This window comes from Emys orbicularis, chromosome 3 (assembly GCF_028017835.1).
Source record: "Emys orbicularis isolate rEmyOrb1 chromosome 3, rEmyOrb1.hap1, whole genome shotgun sequence".
NCBI lineage: Eukaryota > Metazoa > Chordata > Testudines > Emydidae > Emys > Emys orbicularis.
Window position 1 is genome coordinate 140849649 of NC_088685.1, and position 21289 is coordinate 140870937.

A 21289-nucleotide genomic window follows, 5' to 3' on the forward strand; every position below is an offset into this window, starting at 1 on the left:
TAGAGCACTCCACTTAATCATAAGTAACTTAATTTTCACTATAGTCCTATAAACGTGTTGTACATTTCAAACAATGATTTTTTTTCATTTGCTGCAGACTTAACAGAATGTATTTGTTGGGATCAAAATACAATATTTCAACATCAGAATTATATAAAAATAAAACAGTCACACTTTGGTTATGAATTGTAGAATCTACAATATATACTCTTTGACAGATATGCAAGGTTGCATTATGTGCAATGTTTTTGTGTTTATAGTGAAGTGAGTCAGTGTTCACCTTCCAGGTTTTTAATATGTCATATTCAATTGCTTCATGGTGTCAGGGTCTTAAATATGTGAAAAACCAAGTGGATTCTTGCTGCTTTTGACACTGAAAAAATCAGGTGGTGTTATTATTGGAACCATGTACATATAGTAACTCGGCATGAAGAGAAGTGAGTACAAAATTATACCTGATGCCTGCCCTGTGAAATGTTACTTTGTTTACATTTTATGGGGTTTGGCAATGCAAACCTCTGTAAACAATAAAAATGATGGCTATTAAGTTCTATGTGGCAGACAAATAGTGGTTAAACAGAGACAGACAGTAGTTGTGGTTAAACATTAGTGGATGTGGCTTTCAATGACTGACAGAATTTGTTTTCCTTCCAATGTCAAGAATTTTCTTATATTGTTATCAATTATGCTTCAAGTAGTCCCTGAACATTTTGAAAGGATTCCCAAAGAACATGCTGCCTGCGCACAGAAGTTAACAAGATTGAACTTAAGAATGTGTTTCAATTTAGAACCAACAATTTGTGTTGCCATTTTAACATGATACAAAAGTATCCCCTTAAGTGTTACTTCTGTTGTATTTATCAGATTAATGTGGTGCTGCTGCCCCTCCAGCTTCCCCCACCTGAAAATGCCATTATAGATAGGTTGATTTGTTGAACTTCTGTCTCTGGAAATATCAAACTGATAGCTAAATCTGCTGCTTATTATGCAGAGGAGGCAACAGAAGCCTGCATTAGAAGTAGCAATTGCTGAAGATGTAAATGTAAAATGTTGATAAACAGACAAGGAGGTGAGGTAATATCTTTTATTGGACCAACTTCTGTTGGTGAAAGAGACAAGCTTAAAAGCTGCACAGCTCTTCCACAATAACACTGCAAACAGCTTATCATTTAGGTTTCATAAAATATTAAACCAATAGAGATTTGAAATGGATAGACTTTAAAAACCTATTCTATGCGCACATCCTCAGTAAATTTGAATGCGAGTTCATTTTTAATACTTTTTAAATTATACCATAGTAAACATTTGGATAATGAAGTTCATCCGTGCTCAGCAGAAGAAGCCATTATTGTGAGAAGGCATAGCCATAATTCCACAAGAGTGTTTTATAGGAAGCACCTTTAAACTGTTTCTGACTTACGTGGATTTTCTGATAGATATTGGCATTTGTAAAGATTCTACAATTAGTGTTTCTGTAGTGTTTTTTATGGTGATCTGTTATACAAAGTAGATGTGTTTTGTACCCTATTGATCTATGGAAAATACCTTTTCATTTTTCCATCTGGATTTTGAAATACATGTTATTTGTGTGTTTATGCAGTACATTGAATAGCAGTGCTAATAATGTTCTTATTTGCAGAAAAATTTTATTTGTGGAAACTGATTTATTTTTCTATGAGGATGCTTATACGTGCTTAGTTGTGGGTTGATTATATCTGCTACATGTAAAACATTGGCTACATTTGGAATAGTTTTGGAAAAAAGCTGTCCAAATAACTTTCATGCAGTGTTGTGGTAGCTGTGGTAGTCCCAGGCTATCTTGTATTGGACCAACATCTGTTGGTGAGAAAGACAAGCTTACACAGAGCTCTTCTTCAGGCCTGGGAAACTAATGCTATATCTACACTTGCACTTTTGTTGGTTAAACTTTTTTCAGTCAGAAGTGTGAGTCCACCCCCGTGAGTGACATAAATTACACTGGTATAAGCGCTAGTGTGCATAGCACTGTGTCAGTGGGACGCAACTTACTCTGCTGCAGCGTTGTAAGTGTAGACATGTCCTAACTGGGAGAGACATGGCTAAATACAAGATGTAACGGATTGTTTAGCATAAAGAGTTAACACATATTTCAAGGGATTATTCCTGGTGAAGTGGCCCATTAACACCTCTCTAGTCATAAGGGGGAAAGGAAGTGTGGGGGAGAAAGCAGCTGGTGGGGAGGGCGGTTAGTGGGTTAAGATTTTTGTAACAAGCCATAAATCCAGTGTGTCTATTCAGTCCATGATTTTTAATATCTAGCAAAGTTATGAATTTAAGCGCCCAGGCTCGTTTTTAAAAAATGTTGTGCAGGTTTCCTTTGAGGATGAGGACTGATAGATCAGATATAGAGTGATTGCTTTGTGAAAAGTGTCCACTCACAGGTGATAGGGTGTTTTTGTCTCGTATAATTTTTTTGTGAGCTCATTCAAGAGCGCAGTGATTGTCCGGTTTCACCCACATAGTTTTCATTGGACATTTAGTGCACTGGATGAGTTTCACACATGTTGTGATAGGCATGTGTAGGACCTATGGATCTTGAAAGGTGTGTTGTGAGGGGGTGCTGATCATTGTAGCAGTGTAGGTATGTCTGCAGGTTTTGCATCTGTTGGTCTGGCAGGGTCTGGTGCCGCTTTGAGTTGATGTTCCCTAGTCTGTGAGGAGCTTGCTTCTGATGATGAGCTTGGAGAGATGGGACATTATTTGAAGGCCAGAAGAGGGAGTTCAGGAAAGATTTCAGGATGGGGTTCCCACTGAGTATGGGTTGTAGTTGTTCAATTATACCCATATGGGTTCTAGTGTGGAATGGTAGGTGACAAGTAGGGATGTGTGGTTGATTGGGGTTTTATTTCTGAATTGAAGCAGGTTTTCTCACAGTATTTGGATTGTCCATTCTATGGACTTTCTCCTCAGAGCATATATCATATTGCCTTGCTGTCGATAGCATATTTCTTAGTGTGTTTGGGGTGGTCACTGGATCTATAAAGGTAGTTGTGGGTTTCTTGTATATAGTTATCAGTAGGGTTTCACTGTTGAAGCTCATTGTGGTGTCCTGGAAGTTGATGCTGGTGTGGGAGTGTTACAGAAAGCGTTTTAAGGAGTGGTGGTGGTGGCTGAAATTGTGGTGGAAATCTATGAGGGAGTTGCCAGAGGATGAAAATATCATCAATATATTTCAGTATACCATCTGGTTTGATGGTTTGGTCCAGAAATTCTTCTTGGTGGCCCATGAAGAGGTGGGAGTATTGGGGAGCCATCCTAGTACCCATAGCTGTTCCCATGATTTGGACAATGCTTATTGTTGAATGTAAAATTGTTATGGGTGAGGATGAAATAGATGAGTTTGGTAATGTATTTGGGATGGGTATCTGAGGGTTCTCCATTGTCTTGTAAATATATGAGGCAGGGAGCTATACCTTCATTGTGAGGGGTGGTCGTATACAGGGAAGTGACGTCCATGGTGGCAAGGATGGTGTTCTGAGGGAGGTTGTAAATGTTCTGGAGTTTGTAGAGGAAGCTGGCCCTTTGTGTGGTGAGTGCTTTGAGGATGGTTTCTGCGAGTCTAGATCAGTGATTACCAACCTGTTGATCGCAATCGACTGGTCAATCCTGGAAACTCTCCCAGTAAATCGCAATCTCTGGCTGCAGCGGTGCAGTGGGGCTGCCTGCTGCGGCCCCACACCGCTCCCGGAAGCGGCCAGCATGTCCCCGCGGTCCTGCGGGGTGGGGAGGGGTCTCCACGTGCTGCTCCTGCCTGAAAGCACCACCCTCGCAGCTCCCATTGGCTGGGAATGGGGAGCTGTGGCCAATGGGAGCTGTGGGGGCAGTGTCTGCAGAGAGGGGCAGTGTGCGGAGCCATGTGCCCCCCCAGGGGCTGCAGGGGCTCATTGGCCCCTTCCAGGTGCAGCGTCGCCATATGGTGCATTACTTGCTGGCAGGGTGGCCCGGCTTGTGATGGGGAGGAGGTGCCGATGTGCCTGAGTGGGACCAGGGCAGGCAGGGAGCCTGCCTTAGCCCCACTGCGCCACCAACCGGGAGCTGCCTGAGGTGAGTGAGTGAGGATGGGGTAGAGTGAGCGACAGAGAGCGGGGGGATAGAGTGAGTGGGGCAGAGCTTTGGGGAAGGGGTGGGGCCTTGGGGAAGGGACAGGGTAGATCCTGGGTTGCCCTTAAATTCAAAAAATGATCTTGGGCAAAAAAAGGTTGGAGAACACTGGTCTAGATATTCCTTCAGTAAGAGTGCTGTGACCAGTATGGTAGGTCTGCTTGGGTTATCTTGTTTGGGTATCTTGGGAAGCAGGAAGAAGGTCCTTGGGGTGGGTTTTTGGGGGATGAGTTTGTAGAATTTCGCTTGGAGTTTTTTGGGGAAGGATTTGATGATAGCCTTTAATTCCTCAGTAAATTGTGGTATGCAGTGTTCTTTGAGTTCTCTATAGTAGGAGGTGTCGGAGAGTTGTCTGTTGTCCTCATTAATGTAGTAGGATGAGGATTCTCAGCTGTTGTAAATCAGTGAAGCTTCACTGAATTTGTCTTCAAAGAAAGCCCCCCATGGGTGGCCAAGCTAGTGTCAGTTATTAAGATTTCCTGGCTCTTTACATTATAAAACCCTGTTTTCATTTGCTTTTAGCATTGCCAGTGGTTCAGACAGACATTCCCCATGCTAGGTGTCAGCCTCAGGCTGAATAATTTTGGATTAATATTGCCATGTTAAAAAAAAAAATAAAACTCTTTCCTTGAGAAACTTTAGTGCCTCTGTGCTTTGGAGCAGAGACTTTGAAATTTGGCAGAGTGTCACCTTGCTGTCAAGGATGTCCCATTTGTAGCCTGTCCCTATGAAATTTTCCATACATTTGGCCAAGTTATGAGCCACTACAAATCTGTTTTCACATGCTCCGTACAACTTTGTATTTTGTAGTTTAAATGTTCCAAAGATTGCATCTGTAGTAAGCATGTTCCATCCCAGGAATATAGATGCTGAACAAGACTTTCCATGAAATTGCTTTTCCTGGCACCACTTTATCTAAATGATTAAATATTAATTGAACCTGACTTTCTCATGTCCCAGGTGAGGGCCATAACCACTGGGGGCTGTAGGGAGTCTGTCTCTCTCTCTCTCTCTCTCTCTCTCAGTAATGTGGCATCAGGCATGGGCACTGAGAGCAGGGAGACTTTCTCTCTTGTCCTCTGACCCCTTCAGCTGGCACCCAAGGAGCGTGGCGGAGGAGGAGGAAACAGCCTGACTGAAAAGCAGAGGGGTGAGAAGCCAGATCCCTGGGATAGCAAGGGGGGCACTGAGACCAGTGGGCATGGGGGTGGAGGAGAGTGGGACTGGGATGTGGAACCAGGGAATGGGATGTGGAACCAAGAAGGGGCAGAAGGGGTCAAGCTTAGGGGGCATAGGGGGAGAAGAGTCTGTGCCCACTAGAACACACTCCCCTCAGAACCTGGACCAGAATTAGAGCTTGGCAGGAAATAGTTATTCCATTCAACAAATATTTCTAAAAGTTTGGGGGGGGAATTCTTGTTCCGTATTGGATAAAAATGAGACCTTTTGAAGCTTTTTTGACGCTGCTTGGAATCTCTACCACTCTAAGTGCTGAAGTCCCACTCCTGATACGCTCCTTCCTACCCCACCCCACCCCATATGCTACTGCTTGCCAAGGAGTCCTCAAAGCACAGTCTTTTGTGGTCTTCTCATTGCCTTCTTCCGGGAGAATCCTCCCTCCCTAGGCACATGGGCTGTTAAAGAGGATTTATGCTGCTCTGGCCCTTTTATGCAGTTTAAAGGGTCAGAGTGGGGGCATAGGCATGCACAGCACATTTCATTAGGGTGTGCACCCAGGGAATTTTTTTTTTTTAAAGGCAAACATCATAAAGGTTGGGGTGTGGGAGGGGGTGCGGTGTGCAGGAAGGGACCCAGGGAAGGGATTGGGGCAGAGGAGGAGTGCGGGGTGCATGAGGGGGCTCTTGGAAGGGGGTTGGGGTGCAGGGTGCAGCAGGGGGCTCAGGGCAGGGGGTTGGGGTGCAGGAGGGGTGCGGAGTGCAGGAGGGGGCTCAGGGCAGGGGGTTGGGGGGCGGGGGTTTGGGGGCAGGAGGGGGCTCAGGGCAGAGGGTTGGAGGGGCGGGGGGCAAGGAGTTGGGGTGCAGGAGGGTACGCTGTTTGCAGGCGGGCCCCGGGCTGGGGATCTGGGCTCCCCCATCCCGGCGGGCAGGCTTGGGGTCCGGGATGGGCACTTGGGGCCAGGCCGGGCAGAGGCAGCCGGGCGGATCGCAGCGGGGCCGGGGTGGATCACAGCGGGGCCGGGCTGCTCCCGGAGCTGTGGGGGTGAGGTTCTCACCCCGATTTTTACTGCTGCAATAGCTGAGGAGGACATTAGGAGCTTCAGTGATGGTAATAAGTGATTTTTTTCCAGAAAAATAATAGAGTTTAAACTTTTTAGTTCAGTGATACTTAGAGTAGGTCAAATTATAAAATGGCTACAATTTCTTCCCACACACAACACTCATTTCCCTATCAAATGGTTTAAAATTTTGTCACCCCAAAACGTGAAGGTTTAGTGCAATGGTATTTGATGGTTTCATACAATCACAGTTAAATGTATGACATTTATATAAAACTTGCTCATTTTATGTCAAATCATGATTTTTATATCTGAGCGCCATATGATCTCTGATTTAATTAAATTTTGTTCTTCACACTCCAAAATCCTGTGAAATTAGAAAAGTGATTTTGCTTAGTATGAATAGAACAGAATCAAATGTAGATTTTTCTTTATAGCTATTTTAGCTCTCAAGTGCTGAGTTCAGTAAAACATAAAGGAGTTTTAATAACCAAACTGAGCAGTGATAACTGGAAAGACACATAGGGAGTGAATAAGTTGAGTAAAAGGCACAATCTTTATAGACTCTCTTCTGTCACCACATACCTTGTACTTAAAGGAAAGGCCCTAAAGCTTTTTCTCTCTGTCAGGTGAGACATTTCCTGTTTTTAAATGGATCTAAGATCTCTTATTTGAGATCATAGCAGTTTCTCTCCTTTGCTTTTCCACTTTCCTTTGTCAATCTCCCTGAAGTTCAGAGATAATTTGTAATAAACTAACTTCAGAATGAGCATAATTTTTAACAAATTGAGGCATGCAATGGTGCATTCAAAATGAATGAGCAAATGTATGCCTAATTTGTGTATACAGTGACTAAGATTGTTTGTACCAGTTAGGTAACCACACGTGCAGATGGCCTGGTAAGTGCATTGCATGAGAAGTTTGAAAATTGTGGGTTTTATACCAAATTTTTACAAAGTGTAAGTTTGATGAAAGACTATGTTGTGCCTTATGAAAGTCAATGGGATTATGCTCGTAACTCACTTAGAAACTTTTAAAATCCCCCTATAGTTTCCTAAATAGGGACTGGAGAGCCTAACCCGAGTCACCCCTTTTTGAAAATCATAGCTGTGGTCCTCAAGAAATAATGAGGGGAAAAAAGCCAGTTGTTGTGGATAACGATGAGCTAAACTGGCAGAGATGCTCAGGTCTGGCGGTTTGTGGGGGAGCCCTGTGTTTTGTTTTAAAACCAGGGAGTTGAAACGTTTCTATGTATTTCCCTCTGCAGTTTTAAAATTTGAATCCATGATTGCTTCTAATTAGAGGAACATTTTAGTCTATTGTTCTGTCTCCTGTTGAAGAACATGATGCTTATTTTACTTATTACTGTGTATCTGAATCTAAACAATCTGAGTAATTTTTCATCTAATGTCATAACAGAGAGTCATTAACTAGAGCAGCAATCTATTATTGGAGGATTACCTCTATAATAACACGAGTGGTATTTGTTTCAACCAACAACATATAAATCTATGCTATTTTAATGGTAAAACTGTGTGAAAGAATATGAACAATTTCTTATACATAGGGTTGAAAGCTTATGACTTATGAAAGCTGAATAGTGAGGAAGGTGGGAAAGAATGAAAGATAAGCTAAAGAGTTAGCCCGGACCTAATTTTCAAACAAAAGTTGCAGCATTATGAAGTAGGCATATAAGGCTGGCTAGCAGTTTGCATTAAAGGTATTGTGCTAATTTATACAATGTGACAACAACTGGTGGATGGCATCTTTATAGAGGTGTATGGTGAGGAGAGTTTTGAAATTTCTAGTTTGTATTGATGTAAAGGAGAATCTTGAATTGGCGAATGGAGCAGAGCTGATTGGATAGGAGGTCCCAGTCAAGAAACATACATATATATATATATAAGGGGGAGAATGGAGTTCAAAGCCAGAGCCTAGCCAGAACCAACCTTAGACTTCAGTCTGGTCAGCATTCCTGAAGGTACTAGTGGCCCCCATGTGACGTGGGCCCCCTGTGATATGGGTGGCTTTGTTAAACACTTTGCCATGAAGATATGTATTAAACACTTGGGGCCGCGCACACTACTTTTTAAGACTAGTAGAAAATGTTGGGGATCTTGCTATATCACAGCATTGCCACTCATATGCTACAGCTCCTTTTCCCTTTACCTTAACACCGTCAATACAAACTAGAGATTGGTTCTGAATATTTCCCAGGAAACCTGGTGATGGTGACAATAAAATGTCATCCTCAAGTCTGTGGGGAGGGTATAAAAAAGTGAAAGAAGACATGGAGGCTTCAATACACTGTTGTAGCCGTTCTTTATGATTGGAATAGACTGGAGTCTATCTAAGAGAAGTTGGCATCTGACTCATCACAAATTTCTTCAACTTGTTCCAAATGCCCCTTCTCCTGACCCAGATTCATTGCCACCAAAAGTATGTAAGTAACTAACCCATTTGACCAGTGCAGTAAAACAGCCCCAAAATAACAGCTGTTGATTACATACAGTTCAGTCAACTCACTTAGCCAGTGCATCTTCAGAGTCAATGAGCATGGTCATTGGCTGTTAGTCTTTAGCCAGCTCCAGTGCATTTCATTGAATGCTGGAGCTGTGACACTACTCCTTGCTTCCACTCCTTAACAGCAAAGGAATTGTCCTGATTGGCTGCTGTTGGATATAGAACTGGCTTCCTATGCTAAAAATGTTGCAGCAAGAATGTGAAGCTACCAGCACCGATGTCCTTCCTGATCAGTATTTTACTCCAGCCTTACTTTTTGGATTGCCTTAACCCCTTTCTATTGTAAAGAAGCCACTGGATGTCCTCAGTCCCTAAATGTGATGATAAATCTTGAGTCTTTATAGGAAACATGTACAATTCCATTTGGTATTATTTGTAGGGACCTATACACTTCCACCAGAAATTTGTTACCCTTAGACTGTTAATAATAAAGTATGTCTACACTGTAATTAGAAACTTGCGGCTGGCCTGTGCCAGCTGGCTTGGGCTCATGGGGCTCTTGCTAAGGGGCTGTTTAAGTGTGATGTAGATGTTCAGGCCTGGGTTGGAGCCTCATGACCCAAGTCACCAGCCACAGGTCTAATTGCAGTGTAGACCCTAAAAGGCTTTAGTTCCTGCCCAGTGAAGGGGATACAGGCTGATTAGTGCTTTATTGCTTTGATCCGGTCTTTCAAGTTCTTGTTTGGAAACTTAAGGTTTTTGCATATTCCGTACAAATCTTATAATAGATTCTAGGTTTTGTACAGTTGAGTTGCATGTGTGTGATTTATTTTTTGTTTAAGAATTAATTAGTAGTTTTCCTTACCAACAAGAACCATGGGACACTTTTGGTTAATATTAACAGTTAAAATATGAACCAGAAAGTGAGAATTCTTGCAAAACTCTCCTGCATTATCTGTCAGGAACTCGCAGCCCCACCGCCCAGAGCACTGGTGGCATGGCAAGCTGAGGCTGTGGGGGAGGGAGGACAGCAGGGGAGGGGCTAGGGGCTAGCTTCCCCGTCCGGGAGCTCAAGGGCGAGGCAGGACGGTCCGGCCCGCGGGCCATAGTTTGCCCACCTCTGCTGTAGCCAGTAGGCCTAGACTGCTCAGCAAATGATTTTATTTTAAATTGTGGGAATTGCTTTAGGCACATATGCTAATATTCATGTTTTGTTAATTAGTATTGTATCATTACAGCCACTGTATTGGAGGAAACATTGAAAGAAAAAGGAAACAGGAAACTTCGGTATTCATGCAATTTTCTGTGGATTGAATTAAAACTAAAGTTAAGATGCATATAAAAATCAAAATGAAATAACCTACTTTTTAAATGTAACTAGCTAAAAAGTGGCAATTACTATGTCACAACCTTCTTTTCAATCACTTTTCTGTACACTTTGTTCGCAGGCCCAGAAATGATAGATCTTACTCTTCACTTCAATATTTCTTTGGATACACTTCTTATAACTCAGAATTCTGGTCCCAGAGGTCCAATATATTCCTAGTTCACATCATATACGTAGGCAATGTCTTTCCCTATTTGGTTACAGTGAAAAGTTATGATACTTAATAAACAGTAATTGTTCTCTCTTCCATTAGTTCACTCTATAACAAGTTCCGGAGCTTTGACCTAACTAGTTTACTTTCAATTGCTTTATCCTTTTGTTTTTTTGAGACTATTTCTCCCTAAAGTATTTCCACTTCCATTTTCATTAGTTCAGTTTCCTGTTTGGGGCAATTATCTTGCCTTCTGCAGATTCTGGTTCAAACGAAACACAAGAAGGACCTCTTTCCTCTGTAGCTGACCACAGCAAGCTTAGTCTGTCACAATTATACTCCTGTGGGATGCTCTACTCTTGGGATTCAAAGCAGTGGAAAATATTTCAGTTCCACCCCATCTCCAGAGTTCAGTTCATTTCTATTAATATGTATAATTTTTAAAGTGAAACTTCTAAAGATTTATTAGTTGACATAGGAGGGGATTTCCTGCTCCTGGAAGAAAGAGTGCTGTAGTCTATAGCAAAATGCTTCATGGTTTTTCCAGTACTGCACAGTCTTTGGAGACGTATAAGTGACAACAGTATAATAATGCTTTTTCTCTGTGTAATTGCTTACTTCCCTCATGATGCCAAGATTTCTATTAGTGGCAATATAATGGCTGGAAAGATTGAAGCCACAGCCTGATGACAAAGAGTTGTTTTATTTTGTAGACAGACATAGATGGTCTTAAATATGTTGTTAGTTACAATTAATAGCTTCTCTCCACTGCAAGAAACCCCTTACAGATTGTTTCTCTGCCTAGATTTGTCTTAAGAGGTTGAGGTTTACCTGATATTTAGACATTCTAGTTTGAAAGAGAGAGAGTACTATGAGCTCCTTCGATGAAAGATCCAGATTAATCTAATTGTTTTTCTTACTTATGAGTCCAAGTGCTATCCTTTAATTCTGAAATCTGCATTTGACATCCATGTTCAGTAGCTTTTTCAGTCCATTTGATTTTTATGTTTTGAGATTCCTTAATGATTTTTTTGTCAAATTGTATCTTGAGTTTAGGGTTGTTTTTTTTGTATAAATTCATAAGCAAAAGTTAACATATTTGGTTTCTGGCTTGCTACTTTTTCAGTTTATCAGCAAGATACAGTATTTTCATTTCACTGGCTAATTAGAAGAAGGGAGGTGTAGAGAAAGCAAGACAAAATATAAGCTGACACAGTGAAGACTTTAACTTTTATGAGACAATGTAAGAAGCTAGGCTGGAAAAGCCTGACTCTGGGAGTTCCTCTAGCTTCCTTATTCTAGCCAGACTATCCACTACATTCTAAGTCATGCTCTTGTATTTCCCATTAGCCTCTCTTTATACATCAAACTAAAAACCTATATTCACTTGTATGAAATCCTGAAGGAATCAGACTTAGTAGTGGTCTGATGGAAAACACCTTGTGTACCTTTATACTTGCCTAGATATAAACCAACTTTTCACTAGATTAATTCAGTCATCATCAGCTGCACTCTTTCAAATGTTGGGAGAAATCTTTTCCCAAGAGAGAATGGATGATTTGGCCATTTGGGCAGCATCCTCCAGCTAATAAAACCTAAATAGTGACTTCAAAATGTCCATAATTCTTTTTTTTTAATTGTTCAACATTAAATGTGGTTTTGTTCTTTTTCTGTGTATTAAACATTATTTACTGCTCAGCAATGCTGACTAGAATAGTTTGATTTTTTTTAACCACCTGTCATTTATCAATTAGCTGTTCTTATTTTAATGTTTTATAACTTTGATCTGCCAGTCTGTTTCTCCTCAAAAACTAGGAACATAATTGCAACTACAGTTTTTGTCTTGAAACCTTTCTATGACAATGAATTAAGATTTATTTATTTTCTATGAATGCTCCAATTTAATTAAAAATATAAACACCATCAACTGTTTTTGATAGTTGTTAAAGAGTCTGTCGCTTCTGGAAATTGGACTTTTACTGGCTTTAATTACATTTGGCTTTTCAAGAACACTTGAAACTTAATGGCCTGTAGAGAGGAAAAGTCTGTCTTGTGTCCCTTATATGGCCTGTGAGAAAGAAGTAGTCTCAATCAAAAAGTAATTGGCATATACTTCTCAGACTATGAAGCAAATTGCTTTACACAGAAAACTCTTTTATCTAGGACCACATCATTTGCCTGATAAGGAATCTCTCCTGGAGCTACTCTTTGTGTGTTTTGTAATACTGGAATGAGAAGCAAGAAAGAGGCCACTATGCTTAAAGCTATCTGGAAGCTAGTCTGTAAATTAATTGTTGCTTTTGTGTTTACAGAGCCAACACATGGTATGTACGGATATGTATGCAGCTAATTTTAACTCCAGAACCTCAAAACTGCTTGTTTGAGTAGCTGGCTGTAGCTTTCATAACATACTTTGAGACCTTTTGTGTTCCCTAAAAGTGATCAAAAAACATCTCAATATGTACATGGTTATTTTGCTTTTTAAATATCATTCATATTGGCCACTACTGCATCAAACATTCAAATAAAATATGACATTCTCACAGTTTTAGCTTACATTGAAGCTGGAAATCATTGTGTGGTTTTGGAAACCAAATACATTCCAAAACACAGTTGGAAACTTTTTATATGACAGCCTGTTTTATAAGACAGTAACATCAGTGTGAAGATGGAATGCATATCCTAATGGAGGGTGAAATTGTAGCTTCATTGAAATCAATGGCAGTTTTTACATTGAATTCAACAGGACGAGGATTTCACCCAGATTATCTGGCTGTCTACACTTGTCATGGCTTACACAGAAAAAGTACATTTTGCATAGCATGAATAAAAGCACATTACTAACTGTTTTATCCAATTAAACAAGTACAGTACAAGGTACCTTGCATTTCTTGGATTCGTAACTAGCAATGCAAAATATTTTGTAAATCCTGGCTGCTGAGTGCAAGTTAATAAATGTTTCTTTTCTTGGCCAGGTTGTCAAGTTATTAAGCAACAAAAGATCTCAGGCAGTTGGAATACTAATGTCCAGTCTTCATTTAGATATGAAAGACATCCAGCACGGTAAGTACAATAAACTTTTATTAAGTAAGGGGTTTCAATAAAAATATTTTTTTTCTAAAAGCCAGAAGGTACTTGATGCCAGTGTGTATCTACCCGTTTGACTAGTGTTACATAATTGCCATGCATTATATACAGGGTTGCCCAGTTAATGTGGCTGTTCATGCAAAGCCTTGCAATTTACGTTCTTTCACTTGGGTTCTGTCAGATATATGAAATCTAGTGTCTTTGGCTCCAGCCTATATGAAGAGATGTATTGTTGATTCCAACTCTGTTAGCATCATTGGAAACCTAGACACCTTGAAACATTGTGACTTCCATTTTAATTATTTGCTGTGTAAAATTGCGCCTATGTTTAGTATTAGAATATCACATATAGACTTCTTAGTTGCTTTATCTTCAAGAATGTTATAAAGAGCAATATTTTGGTGAGATTGTAATATTTGTCACATTTATACTAGGATGGCAGAAAAGAGGAGTTATATTTATATTCAGTGTGTCCTTTATGCTTCCCAGGGCCTTTGAATAGATTTAAAGCAGACTGAACTGTCCTGTGAACTGCTAGCCTACCTATTAAATAAATATGGTTTCAAGTATAGTGCAGACTTAATAAATCATGAAAACATTTTTCTAGCTTTCTAGCCTACATCTTTACAGACATGAATTCCATTTGCTGTGCTTAGATTATTTTGTGGAATAATTCATATTTAGAACAAATTTTACTGTGTTCTGTCAGCTAGTGAGTAACTTTTAATCACAATTTAAGTTTTTATTAAATTGTTTTTATGGTTACTAGACTTCCTCAAGCTGAAACGTTTAGGATGGTAGTCATAGAACAAGGCGCCAGTACTGGCGCCAAGAAATACTTGGTATTTCTAAAGCTGGCAGATGTAGCTCAGTTAAGTCATTGAGTGAAATCTGAAAACAATGATATGGTCCTTTCCTTCAGTCAAATATTCAACTTGGTTTGAGTTAATAATGAGAACCTTATGAACAAAGGAGTCCGCCTAACATCTGTGTCTGTGGTAAAGCCAACACGAGTTCATTGAAAATTTGCTTGCTTAACATGCAATACTAACAATAACATGGCATGAATGTCTGTAGTTGAAGGGGTCAAACAATATTATGCTTAACCTTTATCCTATTAGAATGTTAAGTATATAGGATAATCTGTCGTACAAGTTACACACTATTTTGTATATCCCCCTTCAATAGCTGTTAGTTTAAAACAAAAAATCTTTGCTAAAGCACAGTTCACTATTGTCCTTATTTACTTGTTGTTTGAAATATGACTGAAATTGTGAAATAGAGGCAACATTTTTCTATTAGGGAAGCTTTTGGAAAATAATGTAAAGAACCTGTCGCTTGGTGGTTAACGCAGTTTTGGAGGCAGGAAAGGAGCACCGACTGGGTCGAGCAAGGCGGATGTGCTGCAACATCAAGCATGCCTCTCATTAATCCAAACCAGCCTTCTCCCTATTTCCATTTGACTTGCACTCGGGCATTTCCCCAGGACAGACAGATATCTGCCCTCTTCCTTTCCAGACATCCCATGCGCACTTTCCAGTGTGGGCAGATGCACCCCCTCAGACTCGCTCAGTTTGCTGATCTTGGATTTTGATGTTGGGTAGTCAGGGTGTGGGTGCTTAGTACTAATGCTACTGGGGACACTTCCCTTCCTCCTCCTTTGACCCAGGACCAGCTGTCTCAACACTGGGCCTACAAGCAGCTTCCCCTGCTGCCAGCCATTGGAGAACATGGAAGCAGAAGCCAACTGTCTGTAAATGTCCTATGTTTTGGCCTGGATTTCACTCTCCTGAGAACTGCAGGCCAATCTGCCAGTTATATGACAATGGTAAAGAACAACATCATGCAGTGTTGCCAGCTTTTGCAATTATATTGAGAGTCTTGTGATACTTAGTGTTTTTCTTAAAGCCTCAGCTTCTGGAGTCAAATGATTGAGAAAATCTGAGTTTCCATTTTTTTTTAAATGAGGTTACCGCCCACATGATTACAATGAAAATCTTGCAGACGTGAATAGAGTGAACCCTAAAGTTTCAGAAGCCAGAAAGCAAATGATACATTTTGGGTGCTTGTTATTTATTTAAACTTCACTATTGTTTGGGGCCTGATTTTTGGACGTTTGGGGTTGGCAACACTGAAGAGCCAATTTCTTCTAACTCTGAACAAGGAAGTTCATCATAGGTCGGCTGAGTGCTCGAGGCACCTCTGCAGGCTCCAAATTTCTGCTGATCTCACCTGGACCCTAACTGGGAGACTGAATCTCCTGGGGAAACAAGGAGACTGAAACAGGAGGTGAGGATAAAACCCTTCTAGTCTCTATGGTCTCAGTGAGGTTGTTCCAGTTACAGCTGATACACCCTAGCTGAGACTATGAGGTGAAATTCTGGCCCTGTTGTTTGTTCAATGGCAAAACTCCTCTTGGCTTCAATGGGCCAGAATTTAACCCTAGGAGTAGTGTTGCACTCCCACTTCTTTCTCGTCAGACCTCACAGCATAGAGTCTGTGGGATGAGTGGAGGTTCCCTGTGCAGCTTGGGGATTTTGGACTGTGAGGGAAGGGGGAAGGCCATAGAGCGAGCACTGGATGCAGCCTCTATGATCCCCCACCTCTCAGAGAGGATCAAAGGAGACTGAAACAGCCCTGGACATAGTCTGTCTCCCTCGCCCCCCAAAGGAACTAGGATTCTCAGTGCTGCCCCCTTGCTGTGGCTCCTGCAGACTCTGACATTGTTAATGGTGGTAACGTGGCATTTTCCATAGCTTGGCTGAGGCAGCACATTTCCCTCTCCCCACCCCTCACCTCAATGTCTGGGTTTCTCCCTCCTCCTCCTAGTGACTGCCAAAATTTGTGATCTTAGACCCCCCCCCCCCCCCCCAAATAATCAGATTGTCAGTGAATACTAATTTTTAAATCATAGCCCCAAGAGCCTAGCTTCACTTTCTATTTATGCCTCGTTTAACTTGGACTTGAAGGCATGTAAATATCTAGTAGTAATATATTTTTACCAGCTTTTATAACCTGACTATTACAGTAACAGAGAAACTGATGAGGGAGCAGGAGCAGAGAATTTAAATAACCTTTCAATGAAAAATTGATAAAATATGCAAATGGGCTATTTGCAGTATTTGCATAAATTCCAAATTTCTAGACCTTCATTCATAAGTTATGTTGTTAGAATAAGGAAACCAGTAATATCTTTAATTCTACACTTATGGTCTACTTTACTCCACTTTGCAGTCCGTTCTGCTTGACTTTGTGCTACAAATTTAAAGAAACAGTACACATAGCCTTACAGCCCTGAGTGCAATACCGGAATGCTTATTTCTGAATTTCCTGGATAGTCAGAACAAAATAATTGTCCCCACTAACAGTCTGTTGTATTAAGCATTTCTTTATCTTGGTTCATTGGGTTATATCATACTCTGTACACAGATATTCCTTGCATTAAGTGTAAGGCATATCTGTTGAATGTGGAGGAAATGTTAATTACTTGCAAAGGCAATTTGTAAAGATTTTAAAAGTGAGCACTGTATTCCTCAGCAAGAGAGGGAACCTTTCAGTGAGACACTGTATCAGGATTCCTTCTTTTGAAAACAAAACTCAAATGATTGTAGGAATTTAGGTGAAAACTGGGATAAGCATGAATTCAGATGGTTAATTTGGGATTGCAAGTTACAGGTACATTATTTTAGCTCATTTTTAATAATTTTAAAATAATTTGAATCTCCAGGCAAACTTTATACTTAACAATTTAATAGCTTTTGAAAATTGCATAATATTGGTAAAATATTTTCTTAAAACAAATCTTAATTCTATATGACAGATTATGTTGAAATTTTGAAATAGTAATCATTTATGCTGTTTCTCCAACTATTGGTCTCTTTAATAGTTGGAGTCTGCTACTGTTTTCTGAGTTTGTGATTAGGTGACATTTCATGCAAGCTTGCAGCAGCAGTACAATGTATACTGAGTTGTCTCCTTTGGTCAGGGGAACATAAGTGGCAGCTAATGAAATTGAGCGAGTCTGCTTCTTTCTTTGAATTGGATTCAGTAAGATGCTTGCCCAAATTCTGGTTGCTGTTTAGATATTTTTACAGTATGGAAGGAATCCTTTTAATGAGCAGAACATATTTTTATTGAACCCTAATAGATCTTTCTAGTAGTGCTTTAAAGTTGGGTTTTTTTTATAGATTTTAATTGCTAACAGATCTTCCAACTGTCTATCATGTGTTGGCTAGTATTTTAAGAAATGTTATTCTCTTTAATCCCAATGCCATTTTCTATATTGTTAGATGCTGCAGTACAAACAGTAGTTCTTTTCTCATGGTTTCTCTGGTTTCATGCATGCGCTTATTGACACCCAATCATTACAATCATCTATCAATTACCTGAAACACTTTATCCAGTCATTTTGCTTGTTTGGTTGGTTGTTTTTTTTGGGGGGGAGGGTATACCACTAATATCCTCTCTTCATTTTAACCAGTAATCTATTCCCACTGGAATCATGACTGCATTTGACTTCAGGATTCAGCTGTTTGAGAGAGGCCAGTCAAGCACTTCTCATGATTTTATCCTTTATATCTCAGATATTCTTTTTTAGGTATAAAGTGGTGATTTCAAGATCCATTTGGGTTTTTTCCAAAAGATCAGAAATGCAAGCCATGTTTAAACTGGGAGTTTATCACAATTTCAATTAGCAGTTTCGATTCTGAGTGATAAAAATCCTATTTGAAGGACATCATAGTAGTGGCTATGTTGAAAGTAAGATATTAGGGCTGATTAAAAATTTTCCATTGAAATTTTTTTTAACAAAATTTAAGTTTTGACCAAATGAAAACTTTTTCTGTGTTTGCTTTCCTCGAAAAGAAAATAAATACAAAAAAAGCAAAAAAACAAACTTTTTTTTTTTTTGGCTGAAGACCAAACATTTTTTATTTTTGACAAGATTTATTTTTTAGTTTTTAGGTGAAAATAACAATTAAAGAAGTATTTTAATCATGTTTTGTGGTGGTTCAAGTATCAGAACTGGTTCTATGGTAGTAATTGGGCATTGCCAGGCTATTATTAAAGTGTCATCCATTTCTGAAAAGAGATTCCATGTAATAATGGCATTGTGGGTGTTCCATGTCGTGTTCAGTAATTTCCCTATCAGGTTTACTCATTGTACAGGTAAAACAATGTTTCATCCCTGAACTGCTACCCTTTTAAACTTAACTCTAGAAGTAAGGCTGGATTTTTTTCCTTCTCGAACGTTACCACAAGTAATAAAGATTTTACAGAAAGACTTGATAGCTGTGCAAACCCATTGCCTTTAATTTAATTTTTTCACACACATACTTGAAAGGAATATAGTAAACTAAATCAGCTGCTGATGTACATGTATCTCTCAACCTGCAAAGGGCCAAATGTGAGATGCAATGTTTGACAAAGACGAAAAAATACATTCAGCAAACTTAAAAGCTAAGGGATCTATTCCTGTAGTGTACTCAAGTTTCACTAGTCTTTATTTTTCAGTAATAAACGAGAAGGGCTCAAAAGTAGTAAAATGCATATTTGTTATTAAAATCAGCAGAAATAATTAAAGTATTCATCTTCACTATGGTCCTGAATACATTCAGGGAGCAGATCTGTTAAATAAGAAGGTACCATTTTTATAAAGTCAATTTTTCAGCACAGAACCACCTTTTGAGCAAGAATGTGTGTGGAATAGAAGGCATTTTATGGAGAGCCTAGTGGTGGACTTTTCTCCCCATCAAATGGAGACAGCAAAAAGGTATGGATTGTACTTATAAAGCCAGAAAGGTATTACTATGATCATCTAGTCAGACCGCCCATTTAACACAGGCCATAGAACTCCCCTGAATTAATTCCTGTTTAAACTAAAGCCTATGTTTTTAGAAAAATATCCAATATTGATTTAAAAATTTCTATCACATGGAAGAATGATGTGAGACTAGAGAATCCATCACAACCCTTGGTAAGTTGCTCCAATCGTTAATTACCCCCCGCTGTTGAAAATGTGCACCTCATTTGTCCAATTCAACTTCTAGCCATTAGATCTTGTTATAGAAAATGTGGAGGCAAGACAAGGATGGAAGCTGTTTCTTTCTTTGTAAGGAGCAATTTATGTTTCCTCTTGGTTTTTAAGCTTGTATTAATTGATATTCACAAATACAGTAATCATAAAAATAACAGGACTGGGGTGTATAACCCCCCCCCCGCCAAAAAAAACCACAAAAAAAACCCCCTACCCAAGCCACATGTTGCCCCTTCTCCTGCCAAACAAAACCAATACCTGGGTTGGGGAAGCCTGTAGTTAGAATAACAAAATTTGACAATGAATATCATATTTCATATTAATGAATATTACAGTTTCTTCCAAGTCAGAAATGTACAACGTGTTTCTTTCTAAGGGGGAAATGAATCTCTGTTGACTAAACCTGTTGAGCTTATTTAAGTGTGTTTCTTGTAAATGTTGAGAATAGCAGTCTGGAAAAAATATTATAAAAGGCTCTGTGTTTGTCCATTTTACTTGTATGTTGTCTTTTCCATTTCAGTAGTTTCCTGTACTTGTTTCCACCATTCCTCTTGTTGTGACAGGTTCAGGGCTCGTGTATTTTCTAACTGCATATCTAGCTGCAAGCAATATTATATTAGAGAATTGCTGTGAAGATCCTCAAACTCTATCTGGACACCATCCTTTAGGTGTCTTAATGTCTTCTGCTTAGACACATCTATCCCGCTCCTCCCTACCCACCAAGAGTATTTTTTTCTATTGTGAGACGCTGCAGCCCCTCATGAAGAGAAGCTCCTTAGCTATATTTGACCGCTAATACCCCTTTCCTCCCTGACAATGAAAACTTTTAGCATAGCAATACAAATTTATTGTTGAACAGAGATTTAATCTATACTGTGGTGTTATTTAAACTATTTGAACAAAACATTATATTCAAAAGATAAAGCAGCAAGAGTGCAAAATATGTACTTGCACAACTTTTGCTGATTATTTTTCACTATTCCATGCTTTACTTCCCTCTGAAAGGTCTGCCTCTCCAAAGCTCCATTCATGTCCTCACTCCTTCACTTCCACTCTGGTCCTGCTACTTTAAAAGCTCTGCTTCCCATCCTGTTCTTTATTCTTGGAACCACTCTGGCCCAGTAATCATAGAATCATAGAATATCAGGGTTGGAAGGGACCTCAGGAGGTCATCTAGTCCAACCCCCTGCTCAAATTAGGACCAATCCCCAACTAAATCATCCCAGCCAGGGCTTTGTCAAGCCTGACCTTAAAAACCTCTAGGAAAGGAGATTCCACCACCTCCCCAGGTAACCCATTCCAGTGCTTCACCACCCTCCTAGTGAAAAAGTTTTTCCTAATATCCAACCTAAACCTCCCCCACTGCAACTTGAGACCATTACTCCTTGTTCTGTCATCTGGTACCACTGAGAACAGTCTAGATCCATCCTCTTTGGAACCTCCTTTCAGGTAGTTGAAAGCAGCTATCAAATCCCCCCTCATTCTTCTCTTCTGCAGACTAAATAATCCCAGTTCCCTCAGCCTCTCCTCATAAGTCACATGCTCCAGCCCCCTAATCATTTTTTGTTTCCCTCCGCTGGACTCTTTCCAATTTTTCCACATCCTTCTTGTAGTGTGGGGCCCAAAACTGGACACAGTATTCCAGATGAAGCCTCACCAAATGTCGAATAGAGGGGAATGATCACTTCCCTCGATCTGCTGGCAATGCACCTACTTATACAGCCCAAAATGCCGTTAGCCTTCTTGGCAACAAGGGCACACTGTTGACTCATATCCAGCTTCTCGTCCACT

At 40.0% G+C, this 21289-nt stretch overlaps 1 protein-coding gene across 1 annotated transcript in view; it reads left to right on the forward strand.

The window, feature by feature from the left end:
• Positions 1-21289, forward strand: part of FMN2 (formin 2) — a 230875-nt gene that overhangs the window by 90543 nt on the left and 119043 nt on the right. Inside the window, exon 8 of the mRNA XM_065401668.1 lies at positions 13353-13440. Within this exon, the coding sequence (XP_065257740.1) occupies positions 13353-13440 (88 nt within the window). The remainder of the gene's footprint in view (positions 1-13352; positions 13441-21289) is intronic.